This window comes from Apiospora aurea (assembly GCF_038362705.1).
Source record: "Apiospora aurea strain CBS 24483 chromosome Unknown utg000008l_segment0_segment0, whole genome shotgun sequence".
Taxonomy (NCBI): Eukaryota; Fungi; Ascomycota; class Sordariomycetes; order Amphisphaeriales; family Apiosporaceae; genus Apiospora; species Apiospora aurea.
This window is the reverse complement of record NW_027117395.1, coordinates 946,005-968,972: the sequence shown is the minus strand read 5'-3', so window position 1 is coordinate 968,972 and position 22,968 is coordinate 946,005. Positions and strand designations below refer to the sequence as shown.

The 22,968-nt window shown below is 52.3% G+C and overlaps 8 protein-coding genes across 8 annotated transcripts; 6 read left to right on the top strand and 2 right to left on the bottom strand.

The window, feature by feature from the left end:
- Positions 1 to 967: 967 nt before the first annotated feature.
- PG986_011799 (CMGC/CDK/CDC2 protein kinase) lies at positions 968 to 2,035 on the bottom strand (the record flags this gene model as incomplete). Its single annotated transcript, XM_066848021.1, has 2 exons — positions 968 to 1,893; positions 1,999 to 2,035. The coding sequence occupies 2 exons, from the start codon at positions 2,033 to 2,035 to the stop codon at positions 968 to 970; spliced, it is 963 nt and encodes a 320-aa protein (XP_066694717.1).
- Positions 2,036 to 3,161: 1,126 nt separating this feature from the next.
- PG986_011798 (uncharacterized protein) lies at positions 3,162 to 4,269 on the top strand (the record flags this gene model as incomplete). Its single annotated transcript, XM_066848020.1, has 2 exons — positions 3,162 to 3,491; positions 3,541 to 4,269. 2 exons carry the CDS (start codon positions 3,162 to 3,164, stop codon positions 4,267 to 4,269), a joined length of 1,059 nt encoding a protein of 352 aa, XP_066694716.1.
- Positions 4,270 to 7,985: 3,716 nt separating this feature from the next.
- PG986_011797 (uncharacterized protein) lies at positions 7,986 to 8,827 on the top strand (the record flags this gene model as incomplete). Its single annotated transcript, XM_066848019.1, has 4 exons — positions 7,986 to 8,130; positions 8,184 to 8,439; positions 8,498 to 8,745; positions 8,793 to 8,827. The coding sequence occupies 4 exons, from the start codon at positions 7,986 to 7,988 to the stop codon at positions 8,825 to 8,827; spliced, it is 684 nt and encodes a 227-aa protein (XP_066694715.1).
- A 1,263-nt stretch (positions 8,828 to 10,090) lies between these two features.
- PG986_011796 (uncharacterized protein) lies at positions 10,091 to 11,074 on the top strand (the record flags this gene model as incomplete). The annotated part of the gene is made up of 1 exon (XM_066848018.1): positions 10,091 to 11,074. One exon carries the CDS (start codon positions 10,091 to 10,093, stop codon positions 11,072 to 11,074), a length of 984 nt encoding a protein of 327 aa, XP_066694714.1.
- A 990-nt stretch (positions 11,075 to 12,064) lies between these two features.
- Positions 12,065 to 13,658, top strand: PG986_011795 (AoPex11B; the record flags this gene model as incomplete). Its single annotated transcript, XM_066848017.1, has 2 exons — positions 12,065 to 12,113; positions 12,691 to 13,658. The coding sequence occupies 2 exons, from the start codon at positions 12,065 to 12,067 to the stop codon at positions 13,656 to 13,658; spliced, it is 1,017 nt and encodes a 338-aa protein (XP_066694713.1).
- Positions 13,659 to 14,011: 353 nt separating this feature from the next.
- PG986_011794 (uncharacterized protein) lies at positions 14,012 to 14,901 on the bottom strand (the record flags this gene model as incomplete). Its single annotated transcript, XM_066848016.1, has 2 exons — positions 14,012 to 14,186; positions 14,249 to 14,901. 2 exons carry the CDS (start codon positions 14,899 to 14,901, stop codon positions 14,012 to 14,014), a joined length of 828 nt encoding a protein of 275 aa, XP_066694712.1.
- Positions 14,902 to 16,106: 1,205 nt separating this feature from the next.
- Positions 16,107 to 17,476, top strand: PG986_011793 (mms4 protein; the record flags this gene model as incomplete). Its single annotated transcript, XM_066848015.1, has 2 exons — positions 16,107 to 17,142; positions 17,187 to 17,476. The coding sequence occupies 2 exons, from the start codon at positions 16,107 to 16,109 to the stop codon at positions 17,474 to 17,476; spliced, it is 1,326 nt and encodes a 441-aa protein (XP_066694711.1).
- Positions 17,477 to 20,824: 3,348 nt separating this feature from the next.
- PG986_011792 (uncharacterized protein) lies at positions 20,825 to 22,382 on the top strand (the record flags this gene model as incomplete). The annotated part of the gene is made up of 2 exons (XM_066848014.1): positions 20,825 to 21,106; positions 21,183 to 22,382. The coding sequence occupies 2 exons, from the start codon at positions 20,825 to 20,827 to the stop codon at positions 22,380 to 22,382; spliced, it is 1,482 nt and encodes a 493-aa protein (XP_066694710.1).
- Positions 22,383 to 22,968: the final 586 nt, after the last annotated feature.

Genomic DNA, 22,968 nt, shown 5'->3' with positions numbered 1-22,968 from the left:
TGATGGTCCATCCAATTGGGTCTTCCCATTTCCTGCTGTACTGGCGGTGGATGAGTAGGACGTCCCGGGGCCAGAATCCTTTCCGGGTCAAACTCACAGCCGAGACATAAGCCTCGGATCTTGGGTTCGTTGCTCTACCTACTTGGGGGGGCATATGGAAACCCTTACATCGTCTTGTAAGTTTACAGCGAAGTAGATAGGGTGCGGTCGGGCGCTACGACATGGAGCAATGCCATGCTCAGTCACGACTACCTATCAACAGAATGGCGCTGCTAAGATGATAAATTCCTATGATGAAGATGGTGAAAGCCAGTTTTATCCCCATGGCAGCCTGGCTAGTTCATATGTATTGCCCGGGCTAGAAGGGACTTCATGTCTCTTGGAGACAGGTCTGGAGAGCGAACATCTTAGGGCTGAGGCACGAAAGGACTTAAATATATCTGTCTTGAACCTCGTGGGGGAATCTTTATGTATCTGAAGTTTTTTATCATTAGCATCAACCTATCGGGAAGTACTTTCTCGCTATTACCCCCAATGCCAGGGGTAGAATCATCATCAGTCTACCCTCAAGAGGACGTGGACCTCCGCTTATGGCTTTAACCGGCAAAAGGCCCAGTCGGCGTTGAAGTGCCATATGTATCCATGTACAGGTTCAGTTGTGGCTCCCCAAAGAAACCTCTTCAATAAGCCAGTGTTTCCCCAACGCCTCTAGAGCCTTCCATCCATTACATGCTGTGGGTGCCCGCATAGTTCCAGTCGGGAGAGGGGGTTCAGGCCTCCTTGGGTGGACGATGGAACAAGGGGCACTGCCACTAAGACATACCTCTCCGACAGCAGAAGGCGATGCCCGAGATAAGCTTTGTGTCGACCAACTCTACTATCATTCGTCCATTATCCTGAAAAGCCACTAAGGATATTTTCGTTAGGCGGGTAGGCCTATTTCCTTCGAGGCTTCTGTCGGCGCAGCTCAGTAGTCTTCCTCGTCGTCATCGTAGGCTGGCCGAGCATCGAAGTAGCGGTGGTTGCAGGCCTGCTTCGCAGAGATACGGCCAGCCGGATCATACTTCAGCGTCAGCTCCAGAAGTTCCAGGCCGTACTTGTCGAGGTTGCTGCACAAGGTCTGCGAGTAGTCACGCTGCCACTTGGGGAAGGACGACTTGAAGTCGGGGTACGACGTGACGCCAGGCCAGGTCTCCTCGTTCGGGGTGCCAAGCAGTCGGAAGGTCTTGAAGATCTGGTCAATCTCGGAGTCACCCGGGAAAAGCGGCTTCCTTGTGCACATCTCGGCGAAGATGCAGCCGACGGACCACATGTCGACGCCGGTCGCGTATTGCCGACCTCCCAGCAGAATCTCGGGAGCTCTGTACCACAGGGTGACGACCTCGTGGGTGTATGTGCGCAGAGGCACACCGAAGGCGCGGGCGAGACCGAAATCGGCGAGCTTGAGGTTGCCCTCTCGGTTGATCAGCAGGTTCTGCGGCTTCAGATCGCGATGGATGACGCGGTGACTGTGGCAGTATCGTACACCCTCGCACAATTGGCTCATGAACTTCTTGATAATAGCATCGCCCAAACCAAGGCGGCTCAGCTGGATGCTGGAGCCCTCGGGGAGGGCCTTGCCTCGTCCACCATCGGCCACGGGCAGGGCCTCCATGTACTTCTTCAGATCCAGGTCGAGGAACTCGAAAACGAGGTAGAGCTTGTGGCCATCGGCGTGGACAATGTTGAGCAGCTGGACGATGTTGTCGTTCCGCATCTCCTTCAGGAGGGAGATCTCACGGATGGCAGTCGAAGGGACACCCTCATCCTCGGCCTCGAGTCGGATCTTCTTCAGGGCGACAATGCGCCCATCGTGGAGCAAGTCTCGAGCTTTGTAAACCACACCGTAGGTGCCTATGGGAGAGGGGCAGATGCATCAGCAAAAAGATTGCATACTGGATGGAAGGGGAAAACTGCAGCAAGGAATTGCAATGCACCAGGGGGTTGAATATTGCGTACCTTCACCGATCTTCTCCAACTTTTGATAGTTCTCCATGGCGCCAACACCTGCAGTCGCTAATTCGATCGAGTAGACGGGTTTCGAATAGAGCAATCGTGGTCTGGTACTTCGTGACAAAGAGGAGGCAATCCAGAATCACGAGTACGAGGAGCCCGGGGGATATTCGTTGGCTGGTTGCGACACAGACTCTGATCTCGGCTGGATCAATGGTGGGGTGGATTCGTCAAAGGTGTGTGTTTGGACCAAAGGGGGAAAACGAGGGGCAGCCCGTAGAAACAGGATCGAAGAGGCTGAAGTAGCGACGGGGGAGAGCGAGAAAGAGTAAAAAAGAGAAACAAAACAAGAAGCCTCGTCGGGAGGGCTTGGATATCGTGCGCGCGCAATGGAACTTACTGGGGGCTCTAGTGATTGGACTCCTTCAACGAAGAGGAAGGGATGGGCTTGGGATGGTGTTGTGTTGTTGTTGATCTGTTGACCACGGAAACCAGAAGACCAGACCAAAGCAGCTTTTTTTTCCCCTTCCTGTCTTGACTGGCTACTACTGCTGCACTGCTGACAGCCACAGGCCCTGGAATTCAGACCGATTCGATGTGCTGTTCGGATGCTAGTGCCAGCCAAACCTACTGCAGCTCTACTTGGGTAGGTGCCTAGGCCGCTGGCTGCCTACCAGATGGACCCTGAACTGGAGGCCAGAACAGGCGAAACAGGCCTTGACCGACCTGTCGAGCCCACTAAAACGCGCGCCTTGGCAGCCCGGCCTCTGCAGGGTTCTGAGTGGTTGTCAGTGTTATTAATAAACAAATCTGGCGCGCTTAGCTGTCATGCATCCCGCGATCTGTGGCTTGGCCGTCGCGTTGGCCGGTGGCTCTGGGTCAGCTGGTGAGCCACACCCTCTGCTTCTGCTATCTTATCGAAAGTCCGCACTTTGCTCTGACTGCCCCTCCAAACCAGCACATCGTCACACGCACGCCTATCGAGGTTTAACGAATGAATTTAACGATACTAGTATGAGTTGAACCTTCAAGAAGCATTGAGTAATTGAAACACTTGTTCTTGCTTGTGCACTGAGCCCATTCTCGCAATTTTGTCGGCATACACATCCCATAATCGAAAGAAGAAAGAGAGACCTATTCCCGATTGCGAAAACTGACCCCAGCCCATGATGACTGTGGATCTCATCACCCTCGATGCGCATGAGCAGCCCAACCCTGAGCTGAAGGGCACATGGAAAACTTATTCCAGGACAGAGCATGCCGACTTCGTGGACCATCCAGACATAGATGACTTATCTGTCCCAGAAAAGCTTCAAGAGTTCCAGTCCGCTGGCTCTATTCCATCAGAGACACTCCTCACTGCTTTCCGGAGTCTGGAGGGCGATGACTGGCAACCGAGCTCAGGCATCGCCGATGCCCCTATCTACTTCCACCCAATGCTTCCAGGTACCACCCCAACCAGCCCTTCCACAACATACACCCAGAAGAAAGCTTACTTTGTCACCAGGATTACTCATTTTACCATCATTAATACCACCAGGCATCCAGAAAACTCTTATATCGCGGATGGCGCATAGAGATCTCAGTGATCCTACTCATCAGACCAATCTGCATCTCCATTATGAATTGCCTTACATTGACGGAGATGACGCTCAAGACAAGTCCTTCTTCTCTCTTGGTCGCGATTCGGACGTCAGGTTCAAGCCCAAAGATCCGGACGTGCACAAGCCGCTATCCATCAAGCAAGTTCTGGATCGCAAGCTGAGCTGGGTCACACTGGGCGGCCAGTACGACTGGACGAACCGCGTGTACCCGGGCCAGAAACCTCCAGAGTTCCCGCCAGACATCTGTGGTCTCCTGCAGACCCTGTTTCCCGAAACGCTGGCGCAGGCGGCCATTGTCAACTTCTACACCCCGGGGGACACCATGATGATGCACCGAGACGTGAGCGAGGAGACGGACAAAGGCTTGGCCAGTCTCAGCATCGGGTGCGACGCGCTCTTCATGATCGCGCCGAACGATTACAACGCCCGTTCGGCGGAACTCAAGAAGGAGTTCGGAAGGAAGCCATACCTCCTCCTGCGATTGAAGTCGGGAGACGCCATCTATATGACCAAGGACTCCCGCTTCGCGTGGCATGGCGTCCCCAAGGTATTGAAGGGCACTTGCCCGGACTTCCTGGCTGATTGGCCTGCTGAGGATGGGAAATACGAAGAGTGGAAAGGTTGGATGAAGAATAAGCGTATCAATCTAAATGTGAGGCAGATGAGAGACTAGTGGTAAGGTAACCAGAACCAATCTAGCCATATATCCACAAATTACCAAGCCAAATACCATCTATCTACCGCATGGGAGAGATGTCTGTATATAACCCAGTGAAAAGCCGACGGCTTCGGGACCATCCGTTAGCAACCGCTCTGTTATGATGCCTTGATGACTGCCAGCATTCACCAATTCCGTGTTTAAAGTGAGCAGAATGTTTGCTGCAGAGCCACGGAATGGGTTTTCCGGACAGTGATTGCTGAATATAGGGGAAAGGATGGGACAAAGGGCTCGGGGGGAAGGGAGTAGGGTAAATGATTCAGGGGTAACCTGAGAAACTCATATATCAACAAATACTCGTGTACTGTTCCCGTCTAACAAGAGCATGCTGAATCTAGATTTATGTAATTTTGTACGAGGAACACGATGCGCCGACAATATATCCGCTTTCTGCCCTCCTAGGGGGTTTGCTTACTTGGAACTCCCCAAAGACCGCACCATGAAGAATGCTTCCACGAGTCCAGCGGGTATTAGCCCAGAATATTCAGTTCATTAGTGTAACTAATGCGGCCACAAAGACTGCGGGAGGTTTCCGTGTTAATCGGACCTACTAAGGGAGCATAGCGGCCGTGCCCGGTGGTTGTGCTACGACTCAAGGCGGTTTTCTGTGCGACCTCGAACCCGACTTGGAGGATTGCTTCACGGCCCTTGGAACGGAGAATTGCCGAGCAACCAACCTAAGTATATAGTTATCAGCAATTGTGCTTGATGCCGCAACCGGGGGAATGTGAATGCTTCAGGGGCTACCCTTGGCAAATGCATTCTTACGCATGCTTCATGTTAAAAACTTGCTTGCATACATTCGCGTTGGAGTCCCTAGTCTGGGTCTCGTGGATATCATCACTTGGAACCCATGACAGGGGATCTGACTGTTCCTAGCTCTGGTTTGATGCCCCCAAACATGATGTCTTTGTCTAGCATGATGGATAAATATCGAGACTCTCGCTGTGTTCAACATCACTGCACTCGTGTATCACACCAAAACACGTACACTCATCACAATCTTCCAACTATCACTCCTGTCTGTCCTTTGTTGAACGAACACTGCACCTACAACTCTCGCCTTCCAAGGTCGGTCAAGCAGAGCCGCAATCAACCATACCGCAAGCCCAAACCATACTTGCCCGTCATGTGTAACTGGCGATTGTATCAATACACTTGCTGTCACACCGAACCACGTATCCATCGCTGCATCAACGCCAGAATTGATCGCCCTGATCAAGCCAGCGGCCAACCCGGGGTCTGCCCCAACGTGCGTCCTCGCGATAAAAACGATCCTGTGCACCAAATTCCAAACGCCTGCATGGACATAGTGTGCCACTATCGCGATAAGGGGCCCCGCTGGCGATGCCATGAATGCGGAGAGTTGGTGTCGCATACTGGAATATGTAATAATCGCGTCGTTCACCCCATTGCTCATTCGTGCTGCGCGCGTTGCACTGCGGCCCCATAGGAGCAGTAGCTGGTCGTTGAGATTTTATGAGGAAAAGAGGGCATGTACGACAGGATAATACCAACAGAGAGGCTTTAATCCGTAAGCTGTTTAGCACCTACACGAAGGGGGAAGAGAAACCAAATTGGTAGATGGCTGGGGAAGAACGGGGCATAAATGATGATATTGCACATCTGGAAAACGGTAGAGGAGACAAGCAGTGTAGTCACAACAATCATTACCGCAACGATTGCATTTCAACTTTCATAATAACACATTGCATTTCGTAAGACTCTGTCGAATTCGACATCTCGAACGTGGATCAGCTGACAGCACCTACTCAAGGTATTCGCCGCTGATGTATTTGGCACCACCCCTCAGCCCAACTCTCTCGGTCAAGCGTAGGGGGTACAGGAAAAATACTATATTCTCATGGCGGAATCCGATAGAGCGGCAAATATGTTTTCAGGGCCGTGATGTTCATGGGGAGATGGCAGAACAGGGTGATCATGCATGACGGACCAGGGTGGTGATTTCGTGTTGTCAACCGGATTTGGAATACGGACTGGTGCTAGCTAGGTACTGTACTGGAACGGAAGCGACAAGACGTTTGGGGGACAGCTTCGGAGAAGTTGTCCCATCACTATAGATGGCAGATACCCTAATGCGTTTCGAGGCCAGATGAGTAGAACCGAAGCTGGTTAAATATCAAGCAGCAGGAATAGCGGCGAAGACACATGACCCCGGCCTATTTCGTAGCCATAGCTAATGAATCAAGTACACGCTGTAGGACTATTGGCGAGCCTATCATTGGTGAAATAGCAATGACTAAATGCTTTTGGCTATTAGAAACCTATAAATGCTGGAGGGACACTGCTTCGATAACGATGAGATTACTTAAGTGAGCAAACTGCGTTGTGCCATTAAGTTATATTCGCGACTTTTATTTGCCTAGAGTTGGAGTTAGCCGTTTTCTTTGACATGTTAGTGTAAAAATATAATATAAAAAAAAATTGAAACAAGTGGTCCACGGCTTACTCGACGATAATGGAGAGGTTAGGAAATTGGTTTTGTACTTACACATTTTTCCCTCCTCTTCCTCCCCCAGGCCCCCGAGGGACCAGCCCTCCGAGGGGCCCTCGATATTACCTTTGAAATATATCCAAGGAGCTTGGAAATCTGTATCCAAGAAACTTGGAAGTTCCTTGAAAGCCGCGTTTCCCCCGTACCCCCAGGCGGCTGCGTTTTTTTGTTTTTCGTCCTAGAGTTGAACCCCGTATTAGCCAGTTGAACGAAGGTAGAGAAATCAAGTCTCGCACCCTCGCCCAGTCCGCCGTCAGACCACTTGTTTGTTGTTGAGAATACTAGCAATTATAACATCTTATGTAGTCTACATTTTGAAATCTTGACCAAATTTCGGTTCACGATAGCGTCTCATTGGCCGGTACAGGTATTGCGGGGCCCCACGCGACCCGACAGGGAGGTCTGGGATATTGGCAGCCACGACCACGTAAGCCGGGCAGCACAAAGAAGTTGGGCGGTCGGGGCAGATCGGCGAGTGAACGTCGGCACTCGGCGACGTTATGGAGGTTCTTCATGCTTGTATCAGACGACTACCAATATTCAGAGCCCATGTGGAACAATTCATATCCAGACAAGAGGCAGATTACATAGCCAACTCTGCCTTGTTATACTCGAAAGTCTGCATTCTTTGACTGATTGAATGCAGACCCAGAATCAGCGTGACAGCCGTGAAAGTAGCTATGCGACAATACATCATTAACAAGCCTATGTTTCAAGGCACCACCATGAGAAAACCGCCTTAACAACAGGCACGGGAGAATGAGCCCATTCTAGCTTCCATTTGCTGTCACTTCAGCCAAGGATTTGAGAAAGAATTCATATGGGAAAAAACCGCCTTATGCATCCCCATCCTCAGCGCCCCGACAGCCTGCATGTAACTTGACGTGTGGTGGCTATGTTCATGCATGGGCGTGCTGTAGTGGCCTAGCTGCGGCGGGGGCAGTGCTTATCAAATATCCAATCGGAGTATAACATCAGCGTCAGATGCGCATTCAGCATGCTGTTGCGCTTGCTGGGTTTCTCTTTAACGTACCAATACATATCTACCACATATCTTGCGAAAACAAGACGTTAACAGGGAAGACTCATCACTTAGCAGTTTGCACACTTGTCTCCGCTACTGATCCAGGAGTAAGAGCCTCAAAGAAAGCCCACCATGGAGGTTTTAGCAGCTATTGGGTTGGCCAGCAACATTCTTCAATTCGTCGAGTTTGGTGCCAATTTGTTCAATGAGTCGCACGAAATCTACCAGTCCATTGGCGGCACCACTAGGAGTTCGCCAACTTGGAGGACATGTGCCAGTATCTTGGCGAGTTGAGCGCCGACTTGGACTCTTCGACACCATCTGCACCAGGCAGTGACCGGCAAGCTGAGAGCCTTATTGGTGCCGAGAAGAAACTCATCAGCGTGGCCAAGAAGTGCAAAGAGACTACGGACGCGCTTCACAACGATTTGGAATCCCTGCGCCTTAGCGATGCGCATCGCGGGAAAGGTGCAAGTTTCAGGCAAGTCCTGAAGAACCGCCTAGGGAAGTCTCGCATCAACGACCTGAAGAAGAACGTGGAGAGGTCCCAAAAGGATTTGATGCAATGCCTAGTAGCTGTTACAAAGTGCGAAGCTTCACAGATGAATGCCCCCTTCAGCACGTCTTTACTAACATTGCAACAGCCACAAGCAGTCTAGTATTCTACGACACTTGGAAGAACTCCAAGCAGCGAAGCTCAACCTGGTCCATGACCATCACTTAGGCCTCAATCGTGTAACGAAGCTTGTACAGGACATCAGTCTGCAGGCCGCCAAGCTGAAGGACGCTGAAGACGACCATACAGTTCTGCTTAAGTCACTACACTACCAGCTCAAATCTATCACCTCCACGTTGGATAGACCTTGGGCCTTAAAGCATGCCATAGCGGAGAGTCTGTACTATGAAACCCTTTGCGTACGACATGACTCGATACCTCAGGCGCATGTCGATACTTTCAACTGGATTCTGCATGAAGATGCATATACGCGGAAAGGGGCGAGGTATCCTCACTCCACCCTTTTGAAGTGGCTCAGAGAGGGAAATGGCCTCTATTGGGTGTCGGGAAAGCCAGGGTCGGGGAAATCAACACTGATGAAATCCATCGCAGAAAGCCCTCGCACCCAGGCTGCTCTGACGAACTGGGCCGGCTCCTCTGAATGCACCATCGCCACATACTACTTCTGGAGTGCTGGCACCCGTCTCCAAAAGTCCATCTAAGGTCTTCTGAGGTCTCTCCTCTTTGATATTTTTACCCAAAAGCCTGAGCTCATGCAGATTGCGTTACCAGACCGTTGGACTGTCCAGAAGGGCGCTCGGCCCAGTAGTCAGAACAACGCATACACCAGCAGAACCCTGCGGTCCTGGACGATACCTGAGATGACAACTGCTCTTCAACTTCTATCATCGAGCCCCGACATCAAACATCGCTTCTGCTTTTTTGTTGATGGTCTCGACGAATACCACGGCGATCACCGAGATGTCATCCAGATCATGAAGAGTCTCGCCAAAGGAAACAATTCCAAGCTCTGTGTATCCAGTCGACCCTGGAACATCTTCGAAGACAATCTGGGACACGAATCTGTTAAAAAACTCTACATTCACGAGCTGACCATACACGACATCCAGCAGTATATTTCGTCGACACTAGAGGAGGACAGCAACTGGAAAGTTGGGTCCTTGTCAGACCCTCGTTACCACAAGTTGACGAAAGCCATCACGGGTAGGGCGCAAGGGGTATTTCTATGGGTGCTGCTCGTTGTTCGATCGATACTGGAGGGCTTGAGTGATGGTGATTCCATCCTCCTTCTGGAACGGCGAATGGAGCAAATACCGAGGGACCTTGGCCCTTTCTTCCACCAAATTCTATCCTCGGTCTCGTCACTCTACTACAGCCAAATGGCCCTTTACTTTCGAGTTGCACTGGATGCGCCGCAACCCCTCTCTCTCATGCACTATTCTTATCTTGACTAGTGCTTCGAGTCACATCAGACCGTGTTCGATGCTCCTCTAAGGGATATGGACAACCATGACATCTTCGCGCGCCACAGCACGATACGCCGAAGAATCAATACACGATGTAAAGGGCTGCTAGGACTTCACCTGATGCCCGCAGAGAGTTGACCGTACCTCTCACATCGAGTTACCTTCTCCACCGTACGGTCCGAGACTTCCTCCAAACCGATGACATGGCGCAGTACCTAAACGGGATTCTGAGCAACTATCCCGTAAATATCACAATGTTGACTGCCTATATTGGGTTCTTGAAGGCACTTCCGACGTCGGGACCCGTACATTCTTTGTTCGAAGAGGCGTTGGTCTACGCAAACCGAGCGGAGAAGGAATCGCCAGAGGACGCGATTGCATGCGTTGATGAGCTTCATGATGTGGCCTTGAGACGAAACCATTTCTCCGTCGATTCCTCCCCAATGGCACGTCTTGCCGTTAGTTACGGGCTTTGCGAGTTCGTGACTGAATGTATCAAGGCGAGCCTTGACGGCTTCCAGGACGTCTCCAAATTGCTGGGCTACGCTTTGGAAAGCAGCAGGTCGACAAATACAGACCAGATTGATGTGACAGACATGGTTCAAATGCTGATGGATAGGAATCAAGGTATCAGTTCAAGTGCATGGGTACATCATATCTACGATCTCGCTCTTATGATCAGCCAAGCCAAGCTCAACTTGGACATGGCAACTAGACATAGGAGGATTCTTGAACTGGTTTTACCTCACGTCGAAGATGTCAACGCCCTGCGCATGCAGAGTGTGTGCTGGGGACCTCTACCGATCGCGCTCGTATCCTATCAGGCAAATCTTCCTCAAAAGAAGATGGTCAGCACCTGTGTCGACCTTGTTAAAGCTATTCTGGCGCACGGAGGAAACCCGAATGCGCCTTATCTCGGGAGTACTGTCTGGGCAGCTTTCAGCGATGCCTTGCGCTCCGGCTGCCGCAGAAGAGTTTCTGTATTCTCTGGGAGTGTTCAGTATACGGGTAAGGGCATACCTACGGACGTTTTGGCTAAGCTGGTTGAGGCATTCGTGGAGGCTGGAGCGGACCCCAATATCCAAGGATCACTAAAAGAGAAGGACTTGGAGTCAGTGTTTCCCCGTCGGGTGGCTAGCCGCATCTTGGAAACCATGGGACATCAAGCAAAGCTCAAGGGTAAATCCCTATCAGCTGGATGGACATCTTGGATAACTTCGTGGGTTTGGGGCAAGTAACGCTGTTTGTTTCGTTACTTACCAGCCAATGAATGTCACTACCGAGGCAAGTGCGGCTCAAGCGTTCGGGACAATCAGCTGCACATCCTGGTGCCACGGCCTGTCCCAATACACCTATTCATGGTGTAATACTTTACAGCGTTCTGTACCATGAGCAAAGGTGGAACCTCAGCGAGCATTGCTTCCGCTGGCTGCTTTGTTCGAAGCATGTAATGAATGATGCTAGTTCAAGGGAGTGCAGGGACTGCTAAGGTAGAACGATGTTCTTATGTTCCAGGAGTCAAGCTTGAAATGAGGAGAGAACATGGAGAAATAATAATATTAGAGCATACACCTTTCCAATCCTTTCTCGTGATCGCTCCATCTTCTCAATCGAGGAATATGAATGCTCAGCTATTGTGTCGATGTTTTGCGAGGGGTCGCTCAATGTTGTTTGAAGACCGATTGGAAGTGGTTGCCGATTTAAATGGTCTGCAGGCCTGGGCCTGGCAGGGAATCAATGAGACCTGAAGGTCAGTACGTACTCACCAATCAAAGGGTGCAGTATTGAGTAGAGTTGAGGATTGAAATGCATTTGAGTCGCAATCACGCTGATATATCAAGTACGATGCCCACGTGCGATTTTATTAACTATTAATATGCCAAGGGAACAGGGACCGATGAGATTTGTTCGGATACATCCATCTTTTGTACCAGGAGAACGAAGTGATGTGGAGTCGGTGAACTGTCAAGCTGTAAAGGGCCACTATTGCAGCACCATGGGCGCTAAAATCTCAACCCTAGCATTTGACTGCTTCCCCCAAATACTGAACCCCAACACCATTATTGGAATACCAGTATTGCTGGAAATTTTATCGTTGATTCAGCCACGAATACATCAAAGCGCGGTTCAATATACCGACACTCTTTGTCTTGGTTGGTGTGGATCGCTGGATTCGCCGTTCATTTTGAGTGCCCTGCTAGAGAGCCCAATTGGGTGAGGAGCCCAAGATGGCTGTCAGCACCTTCGACAAATTTGTGCGATTCACAACAGATTCAGGTATGTCGAAACTTCCTTTATGTTAAAGGATAATGGCCTATTCCCCTCTGTGCCCAGCTTCCATGTGGAAAGTTGCTCCATACAATACATGAGGGGCATGAGTACCTAAGGAACGGGTGGGTGACTGCTTCCCCGGATGGGGAATATCACGATATGGCGGGCTTCCTCAGAGCCCGTTGAGTACAAGGAATCCGAATGTACACGGAGCTTTGGTATATGACTATGGGCGGTCATAGATGAATGGTTTTGCCTATGCACTTCGATGCTAGTGGCCACAGCGGGACTCGAACTCAGGGTCGGCAAAGTGAGTCGGTAGCAGGTTACAACTACCAGCCGGCCACCTCGGCGATCACATTGGTGATTAACGAGCTCTTGTTTTGAGTTATAGCACCTCAGGGTGATTTGAGGCACATAATTAGGGGCAGAATGGAAGCCCTCATGGGCACCTGGGTTCCCGCTCGACTTACCACCGCCGCTGCCAACTCCCCATCTTCTTGGCAAAGGGCGCTTGGCATATCCCTCTCTTATCGTGTCAGAACAGAAGTTTATCAGAGCAACTATGCTAATGCTCTCCCAGTTGGCCTCGAACGCACCTTACGGCTCTTCCAAGCCATCATCCAGATCTTGTTTGCCTATCCCTTACTCCAGGATCTGGTCCTGCTGCCGCTACTCAACTACAACCAAACAGCCGACGGCAAAGGCACCATAACCCTCGCCACCACCCAGCCCATCCTGTCCGCCCTGCGCCAGCGCCTCGGCCTCGTCCGCCGTACCTTTCGCTTATTCCGGTGTCTGGAGTCCTTCCGGGCCGCCCAGCTCTTGTACACCAGCCACGCCCTCACCGCCGGATCCTCAGCCGGAAAGAAGCAGCCGTCCTGGGTCCAGACTGAGGTGTGGCTCGAAGTGCTCTCGCGCACCTTCAACGGCATGTACCTGCTGCTCGAGGCCAGCACCATGGCCGAGGCGCTGCAGATCGAGGGGCTGGCCGTCTGGAGCCTCGAGTGGGCGAGCACCCTAACCGTCGAGGCGCAACGCTTCTGGCTCTTCGCCCTCGTCTGCTCCGTCTTCTCGGGCCTGCTCAAGATGCTCAAGGTCATGGCGTACACGCCCGTCCCGGAGGTTGGGGACGTGTTCTCCGAGGAGAAGGAGAAGAAGAAGCCGCAATCCGCTACCGCCACCGCCATCGCTTCCGCCACCGCCACTGCTACTGCTGTCACAGGAGACAGTGGTGCCACTCAAGAAAAGAAGAAAGAGACAGACGAGGATGAAGTCTTTGACATGGTGAAGGAGCAAGAGCGGCTGCGCCGCATCGTGCAGAAGAGGAAGGCCGGGAGAGTTATGTGGCGCCGGGCGGTTCGCGCCCAGATCAGTGGCCTGGGATGCAGTGTCACGGCCAGCGCTCTGGATATCGTACTTCCTGGCGCTGCGGTTGGCTGGATAAACGCAGATCCTGGCACAGTAGGGATCGCGATGTTTGTCACGACTATTCTCACGGGAATGGAGGTGTGGGAGCGCTGTGAACGGGAACTGATGATGAATCAATGAAGAAGCACTCTTGGCTCATCTTGGTACGGATAGACCCAGGGTCAGAAGAAGAGGGAGGTGGCGTAACGGTGATATAAAGAGCGCCAAATAGAGACGAGGGCAGACATAGATGTTTGGATAGCTGGAAACTTATAAGAGACGGGAATACGTTGTAGAGCAAAATACAAAGTCCCAACCCAACGTTGCTGATGCAACCCGACCGGTCCCAGGGATGACATGATCCACCACAAACATTCTCGTACCCACCGTCCGACCCATTCCAGGTCTTCTTCAACTTGCGATAATGCCAAAATACGAGATTGGATATACTTCTTGTCTCTGTGCTCACCTCAGAGAACAAGTCTGTCGGCAGCTCAAGCCGTCACCGAAACGGGCTGTTTCCCTCTCGCGGAGGACTGTGCTGCTTCCTCGTCTTGTGGGAGTTGGATTCGGTACTGGTATGGATCGTCGCGCTTGTAGTTGAGAGTAATCGAGAAGGGGCCGCATGAGGAGATGTGGGGAAGGAAGGTCATGATGTATTGGAAACCACTATAATGCAGTTGTTGTTAGGGTTTGAGTTCTCCTGGGGTTGGGAGCTTTGGTCTACTTACACGAGTATGGACGTAAGCACAGTGACTGCTACTGGCGTACTATACCATGTCCGGCGTTTCTCCGTGGCAGTGAGGATGTCGAATAGCATGAGGAAGAAGGCGAGGATGAGATCCACCAAGCCTTGACTGGCGATCCGCCGGAGGAGAGACGGCTTGCGGACATCTCGCCGGGCCTCGCCGTGATGACCGCCAAACTCTTCGTCGACATCGCCGCCGAAGCAGAATATCTTCCACCTGCCCACGGTACAGCTCACTTCCGTGCCGTCTCCGCTCCCGTCCTTGGAGGCCGATAGCAGCACCTCCATGGCCTCCTTCGGGACGAGCTTGAACAGGTTCCAGAACATCACCATGAAGGTTATGATGATGAGCACAACGTCAAGACCAGAACGGTTTCTATGGTTCCTGGTTACTTGCACCATGGCGTCGGCGAAGGCGAGAACGACGGCGACGGGCCGGATAACCCACAGGAGGACTTGGTTCACCGGCCAAGTCCTCTCCTTCCCGTCTTCGTCGCGGTAGGCCTGTGCGGAAGGGCTGAGGGGTCGAGCAACCATGGCCGGATGAAGGTAGCCTGAAGGTGTGCCTTCCTCTAGATTGGGCTCAGACAGCAGAGGGCGGCTGGCCTCGTCGAGAGAGGTGTTGTGCGTGGTCATCTTGGAACGTATGGAAACAGAGTATTAAATGGTGATCCGGATTCCTTCTTGAAGATAGGTCTTCCTTGGTGACTAGTGCTTATCCCTGCTTTACGGAGAGGTAGGGGGGTAGGGGAGTACGATATACTTATACTCTTCCGTCTTCTCCTGATATTGTTTGCTGGGATTACCTCGTCCACGACGAACTTCTGATTGTATGGGACTGAAGCGAGCATGCAATCTTTGATTGGCTCCGATGAATCGGCTGCACAAGACTCGTCATTGGACTCATGGCCGGATGCTTGAAATTTCGGTGCCTAGATGCCATGACGGCGTTGCGTCGATGCTGTTGGCTAGGTTGGAGCTCTGGAACCACAATACCGGGTTCATGCTTTGAAGAGGAGGGGGCAATGAATCCATGGCTAAGCCCTTGCCATGATCTAACCAATGTGTTTATACTACTATTTTTGATTGAAGCACGGTAGTATAGGCTGCTGCTGCTCTGGTTGATGACCAGCTGGCACAAGCAACGACGTGATCGGCCGGAGAGTTTCCCCAAAGGGTACTTTTCCGTTTCGAGAATTGTGCTGCCTAATTCAATGCCACGATCTGCCCTCAGGATCTGGTTTGTCAATTGGGGAGGGACAATTGAAAAGTGCGATTAACCTATTGGACATGTTCTATAGGTGATAAAGAAAGAGGACAATCAACAGGTTGACTGTGACAATCTCACCTCACTTTCGGTTGAAGGACCGTCCATTCAATGGGTTTGTAGTCCATTATACACGATGTTGCTGTTTGCTGTACCAGGTGTCTTTGGGAGTTTTCACGACTCACTCACCCACCTGTCCTAGTAAGAAACGCAAGATACAATTGGTAAAATATCTGCGTATGGTCATTGCTCGCCTTGAAGCTCTCGAAACAATTGACGATAATTGCTAGTATGTAAATGCTTCAATAGTTCAAGCAGCTTGATCCAATGAGAGACAATAGAGATAGAGAAGACCCCGCCAAAAAGTCTCGAGTGTGGAAGGCGGTGAATGGATCTGCGATTGGCAGAAAAAGCTACGGGTTTCCCGCCTGCCGATTTTCCACAATTTTTTTTCCATCGCCGAGACCAAGACTACCACTTTCGCGTCAACGGTTGTTCACTGACAACGTGAACCCAATCGCACTTTTGGTGTATTCAATCACTACTGCCGCATTTTTATTCAGTGTCAACTGGAATGAAAGGTCACAGCAAACCTTCTCCAGCCAAGAACCAAGCACCAGCTTGGCTATTCAGCAACAACTCGTCCATTGCCGACTCTGCGCCTGCATCTACATCAGCCATGGCGAAGACCAAGAAGGCTACCAAGGCCCAGTCTGCCAATGATGCCCCTCCCGCCCAATTGATGGACCTTGTCGGCTCCTTTCTGTCCGACCAGGGCTTCGACAATGCGCACCGCGAATTCCAGAAGCATCGCGAGAGCAAGGGCTGGACTGGAGAGAAGAAGAAGAAGGGCGAACACCACTCTCTTGTCAGTGTCTTCCAAGCATGGGAGGCTCTCTCAAGCAACGAGAACACCTCTTCGATCAAGAAGGAGGTCGAAACTGTCAGCAGCAGCAGCAGCAGCAGCAGCGAGTCTAGCGACTCCAGCGACTCTAGCGACAGCGACGATGTCGACATGGCCGATGCCCCAGCAGCTGCGGAGGCTTCCGATGACGAGTCTTCCAGCTCCAGCTCTAGCTCCAGCTCGGATGATAGCGATAGCGATAGCGACAGTGACGAGGACGTGAAGGCGGATGCTACCGAGAAGGCCGTCGCTGCTGTTATCAACCCGCGAAAGCGAAAGGCCGAATCCGACAGCGACAGCTCCTCTTCCGACTCTGATTCAAGCTCGGAAGACGAGAAGCCCACGCCCAAGGCGAAGAAGACCCCGATCAAGAAGAAGGCCAAGGTTGCTGCCGCCAAGAAGGCTGATACCAGCGACTCGTCTGAGAGCTCCGATTCATCTGACGACAGCGACTCGGAAGATAAGACCGCCAAGAAGCCCGCGAAGAAGACTGATGATTCCTCATCTAGCTCTGATGACTCCTCGTCTTCCTCGGACAGCGATGATTCCGACTCCGACTCCGATTCTGATGACGGAGGAGAAGCCGCCGCCCAGGTCCCTTTGCCTGATTCAGACTCGAGCTCGGATTCATCCGACTCGGATGACTCGGACGATGAGGCTGAAAAGCCCAAGAAGTCCGCCAAGAGCAGTGCAAAGGCGGGCAACGGTAACAACTCTGACACCTCAGCTACCCTGACGACTTCGCCTGAGGACGCCCCCTCCCTCCGGACCCAACAACTTACAAGCAGAACAACCGTGTTGGCAAGAACGGTCGGGTGCAGAACGAGCCATTCTCCCGAATCAAGAAGGATGTAGCGGTCGACCCTGGCCTGTCCTCCAACGCCTACATCGATGATACCTACGGCCAGAAGGCGCATCAGGACTTGATCGTCACTCGGGGTAAGGGTTTCACCAAGGAAAAGAACAAGAAGAAGAGAGGTGCCTACAAGGGCGGTCCTCTCGACGTTGGCGTCAGCCGTAGTTTCAAGTTCGAGGACTAGAATTCTTCGACAAAGAAACCAGCATCCAATGAGTCCTCAAAGGTGACCCTCCGTTCTTCGGGCCAGGTATATCAGAGCCCTGCTGGAAAACAGAAAGGCCGATTCCACATACCAGTGACGCAGAACCAGCACGTCAGTGACCCTACACAGGGGACCAAGTCAACGCCCTCGCCTCGCTCAGCCCTGAAGAAAGTTACACCTCAGCGCAAGGGCTTTAAGGGCCCTAAGGGCAAGCCTGGAAGTGGCAAAGGCAGCGCAGGAGGAACGCCTAAGCATGTTCACTTTGATTGATCCATTACGGGGCGTTTTCACAAGAAGTCGCAGATTCAGGGAGGCCAAACTTGCATTTGACCGTTGACTTTCATGATACCAAAAGACCGAAGATGGGTGCTCTGTTCTCGCTTTGCACATACATGTACATAATAGACTTTCAGTTACCGTGCATCAGCATGCCGTTAGACTCATTCCCCCCAAAAGAGACGGATAGTTGCTTATTATGTTTTGAGTAGTTATGTATTTGACGAACTGATGAATGTTACCACTTTTCCCCGTCACCAGTGAACAGTCATCGTGCATATGGTCCTCATTCGTGAACTTGGTCTTGTCCATCTACCGCAGACTCGAAGAATTCCTCTTATCTACGCCAAGGGACTGACGGGGATGGGGATAGACAGGCGCAGTCTCTGTGCAAGGGATATTATACCAAAAACCAATACGAAAGTTCATACTATGTCATCTAAATCACGTAAGCGTGGCAGTGCTAAGAGATACTTCACAGTTTGCCAAAGTAGGAAAGTCGATGAAGTGATCAAGGTGGATTGATGACAGAGTTGGCCTTAGGCTACGCTTAGCCACCCTGCACCCCAGTGACCAGGGCGTGTCAAAGCTGCAAGGGCAGCCTAGCAGTAAATCCAGCTCTACGCTAGCATGGATTACCCTTGGTGCCTTGAGGATCGATGTACGAATATGAAGCCCTTTCTTCGTCTTTGCCGCAAGTCATGTCCATTGATGCCCGGATCTTGAAGTGTAGATATTTCATCCTCCCATATAAGGGCGACATTCTTTCTCATCTACGCCACCACTGCAATTCGGAGGCCTACTTTATGCGGTTTGGCACTATCCATTCCGTTTACTGGAGTCTCGTGTCAATATGCCCGCGTAAGAAAGTCGCCACGAGAAGGAAATTGCCCAATGGCTCTGCGCAGCTGCAAAAAGAAAAGAAAAGAAAAGAAACTACAGAACCATAAGACGAACTCCAGGATGAGGAGGTTGCCGTTGCTGCTCGAGGATCAAAGACATTGAAGTCTCGGCCGGTGGGCTTAGACGGGAGGCCGCCCTGGTCTGTCTACCCCGCCGACCTTCAAGCGGCACCTTGAGGACGGACAGCTTGGAGACTGCAAGCGCAGAGAACCGACTGGGTTTCCGTCATCCATGTACGGTTGCAGAATTTTGTCGAGAAGTGCGTACGATTTGCTGATGATACAGGAAGAAAATCATAACAATTAACCGACTGCAGCCGCCAAGGACACGGGAATATCTCAGGCCCTCGAGGCCACTTGCTGCACGCCACGACCCCGTCCAGGCACAAAAAAAAAAAAAAAAAAAAAAAAAGGACATCTGCAGGCGCTCTGGGCGAGTAACAGAAAAACACGACGTATGCCTCGAGATGTGCCCCATCCTCTTTCACGAGTGGATGGCCCAGCTTACACCGAAACCCAATGGGCGGGCTATGCAGTTCGCGATGCCCACTACCCCGTCAACACTCCATGACAGTGGCAACCAGCGGACCACGCTTTCATGCAAGGATTACTCTAATCATCCAGTGGTACACCTCGACTCACGACGGAATATGGAAGTCTGGTTGACTTCTTGCATCCTGCCGCCAAAAAAAAGAAGGAACCAGAAGCCGGTTGGTTCCGATTGCTTGCCGGAGTCGAGATCATTGGCGTTGGCGATGGCAGAGCTGCCCCTCCAGCCCACCTACTCAGGCGTTTACCTGCACGTCGGCGGACGATGTTGGGTGGGGTTAATTGGCATCCTGGGTTCGAAGGTTGGGTTGGGTGTAAGTGCAGCGTCCCACAAGGCAGGCTCTGCAATTCGGCCTATTACACGGGACGGACCCGGCCGAGGGCGCGAGTTCTGCAGATATCTGGCCCTGTACGTCAGGTCAGGCCGGGTGGCTATGACCCAGGCAGAAGGCAGCTACGACCAACTGGATTCTGCACCTGCACTGAAGATTGGTCGAGGAGCACCTGTCACTTGATGCAAGCTGTGCCACCACTGCCACTGCCACTGACTGACCAAGCAAATGTCCGGAAGCAAAGTGAAACAAAATAAACAGAGCCCTCCCTACTGAATGTTCTGGCAATGCTGTATCCTTCCACATACACACACATTACGCCATGGCATCTCGAGGCAGACAATACGATCAACGGCATGCAAGCTGACGGCGACAGGCAATTGGCGGGACCGTTTGGCGGGTTCGCGGGATGACGATTTCGAGTTACCCGCAATTGCGTGCACCGACTGCCTCGGAAGTGGCAGAACGGATTGGGACTGTGAACAGTGGAAATCACGACCATCGCTGCGCTAACGAGTTTGCAGCAGCGCTTGGTGCTGGTGCTGCATGTTGGCGGTTGGCATGCGCCGGGAGGGCTCCTCTCCGCTAGGCGGGGAAGCTTCTCGTTTTCCTTGCTGCCCACTGATTGCTCTTCTCGACAACGGACTGGACGAACGAACGTGATCAACCTTGAGCGAACACCCGCGGTTTCGTCTGCTTCCCCGTTGCCGTGCCCCCTTGGGTACTGTAGTTGGCCTAGATAGTTGGCCTCACCGGACAAGCTGGGTAACCACATCAGCCTCAAAATTCCATGCAACAAACAACCCCTGGTCAGGACCCTGGATCGGACCGGGACCTAAACAGCGACATGGAGTCCATCCCTAGCTACAAGTATGTACGTTGGTGCTTCGACCCGAGTTGACTGCTTCCATCTTCCACATCACGATTTGTAGCAACCAATTGTCCGAGCTCCTTGTCCGTTTTCGCTCTTTTCGAATCTTTCAAAGCCCCGGCCCAAGTCGCTGTTCAATCGTCCTTTTGTCTTTGTCTCCGTCTTGGCGGGAGCACCCGTGCTTCGTCTGTTCTCGTCTCGTCCCGTCCCGCTAATAAAGACTTCCCAGAATCCATCCAATCCCAATTCTTTACCCACAAGGGCGGGAGCCAAGGAACCCACGACCAGACGAACTCAATACCCGTGCTCGAATCCCCAATCGCCGGGTTTGCCCCATTCATTCTTCACGCTCGGCCTAGGCATCTGACGTTATCGGCTCGCGCGGCCACCAACTACTATGTCGGATGGCGCCAATGGACCCGAAGCCCAAGGTCTACTGAGATGGTTCACCTCCGCCGATGGCCCTTCGGGCTGGCGACTCGATGTCGTGACCCTGCTCGCTGTCATTGGCGAGTCCTCGATAGGTGATCATGCCCAAGCAATCACGGCCAGCACGGTCTGTCTGCTGCCTCGCATCATCCCTGCACCGCAGGCGTTTTTGAAGCCAACCCGACCAACCCGCATGCCCGAGACAAGAGCCAAGATGACGGGTGTCTTCAGTGGCACGACCCTCGAGTCTGTCGGCTTTTTTTGCCAATATCCTCCATCCGCTCGACGAGTTCCAACCCTTTGCTTTCAAAAAGCTGCGTATACAGCACGCCGACCGAAATATCGTTGGCGGGCTTCAGGTCTCTAAACCAGCCGCCCATCCAAAAGGCGTTATCAGCAAGATATTCAGCAAGGGAGGGCGAATAAGTTCTAGCATCTCCGATCGGTCAGGACAGCTGCCACGAACGCGGGCGGATGTGGAATCGGGCACGCGAGGGACAACATCGGGGCTCCAGACCAACGCCGGTGCCGATGGGGATGCTCCCATTCAAGGTATAGCGCGACGGCCTACCATGAGGGAGCGAGTGCAGGACTATATGGCGGACCCCGGCACAAACAATGAAAAGCGACCTGCTGTGCCGCCAGCTCTTTGGTCGCCAGTCCACATCCTATCGGCTTTTTCCTTTTTGCTCTCGATCGCCATCATCGTCGTAGCCGCGATACAGGAAGATGGCACTGCCATATTTGCCGTAGTCTTTGTATCCATTGTGAGCTCCATCGTCGGCGTGGCGTCCTGGTGGAAGCCCGTCCTCATGTCGAGAAGCCACAGGAATAAGGTGCCCAAGGGTGACGTCGTTATTCGAACACGCGAGGGTGCATTTATCCTCATCGAATGCACCGAAGAAGTGGCCAGGGAACTCTATGCCGGTACGGAAGAGTGCAATTATCGTGTTGGTGCCAAGGCCTACCAAGTGCTCATGGGCATAGGGACTTTCCTGTTGATGGTCAGTGTGATCCTTCTGGGCAACTGCAAATGGGTCACCCAGGTCCTGATTGGGGCATCGTACGTCATTCTCAACGGCTTATACTGGATTATGGGCCTCCTACCCAAAAGGCTTTTCTGGGATCTCAGTCGGTATACATGTGAGGATGTCACTCCCCCAGACTCCAGAGATGCTGCCGAGCACGCGAACAATGGTCGCGAAGGTGTCCCCAGTTTCACCCGGACCTTGTGGTACGTGATTCGCGAAACGCAGCGCACCGCGTGGGTTGAGCGCAGCGGCGCCGCCCCCTCGACGGCGCATTGGAAGGCCTGGCTGACTGAGGCCGAGGTTGCCGCGACTCAGGGTCGGAGGAACTGGACGCCCGTGGCGACCAAGGATGATATTATGAAGCTGACCGAATCGGAGCTGGAAGATCGCAAGAAGGCCCAGAAGGGCACGACTGTACCAGACCCGGCCGAACAGGTGGCCCCTGCTACGGAGGTGCAGCCGCGGAACCAGAGCCGCGAGCCGGGCCAGTTTTAGACCGGTGCTGTCCCTGCGTTCAGGCGACCAATGTATTTTGAAAGGAGCGAGCCAGCGAGCCTTGGATACCCATCTTCCTGTTATATCGACTTCGGGATCTGATATTACAACTGGCTCTAGCCCAGTCAGAGCTTTTGGAGTACGGGTATAGGACCATGTACGACAGATTTCTGAATATTTATGTGTAACACCATCTAAAAGGGAAACTCATCTTGCATGCCAAGTATCATGGGTGGGGGTTTGCATCAGGAACTGGGCCGGTAGGGTAGACTTTAGATATCTCGGATAACCCATGGCGACCTGTACAATATATTACCGCTATTATCTTCCCAATCCATGGATTCTCGACCTGAATGGCACCCGACAGCTTTTGCCGTCTGAATTGTGCCCTTGGGGCGACGGCATATTGTTACCCTTGGCTTAGCTGCCCCATCTGGATCATCGACCCAAGATGCTCAGAACAATAGCTTGCCCACCTGCATTGTTGCCCGGTTCCCCTTTTCCCGCCAAGAAGGCTTCAAGCATGACCCCTTCTGGCGACATTACTATTACATGCACTCGAGTTTTCATTCGACTCTTCATTACC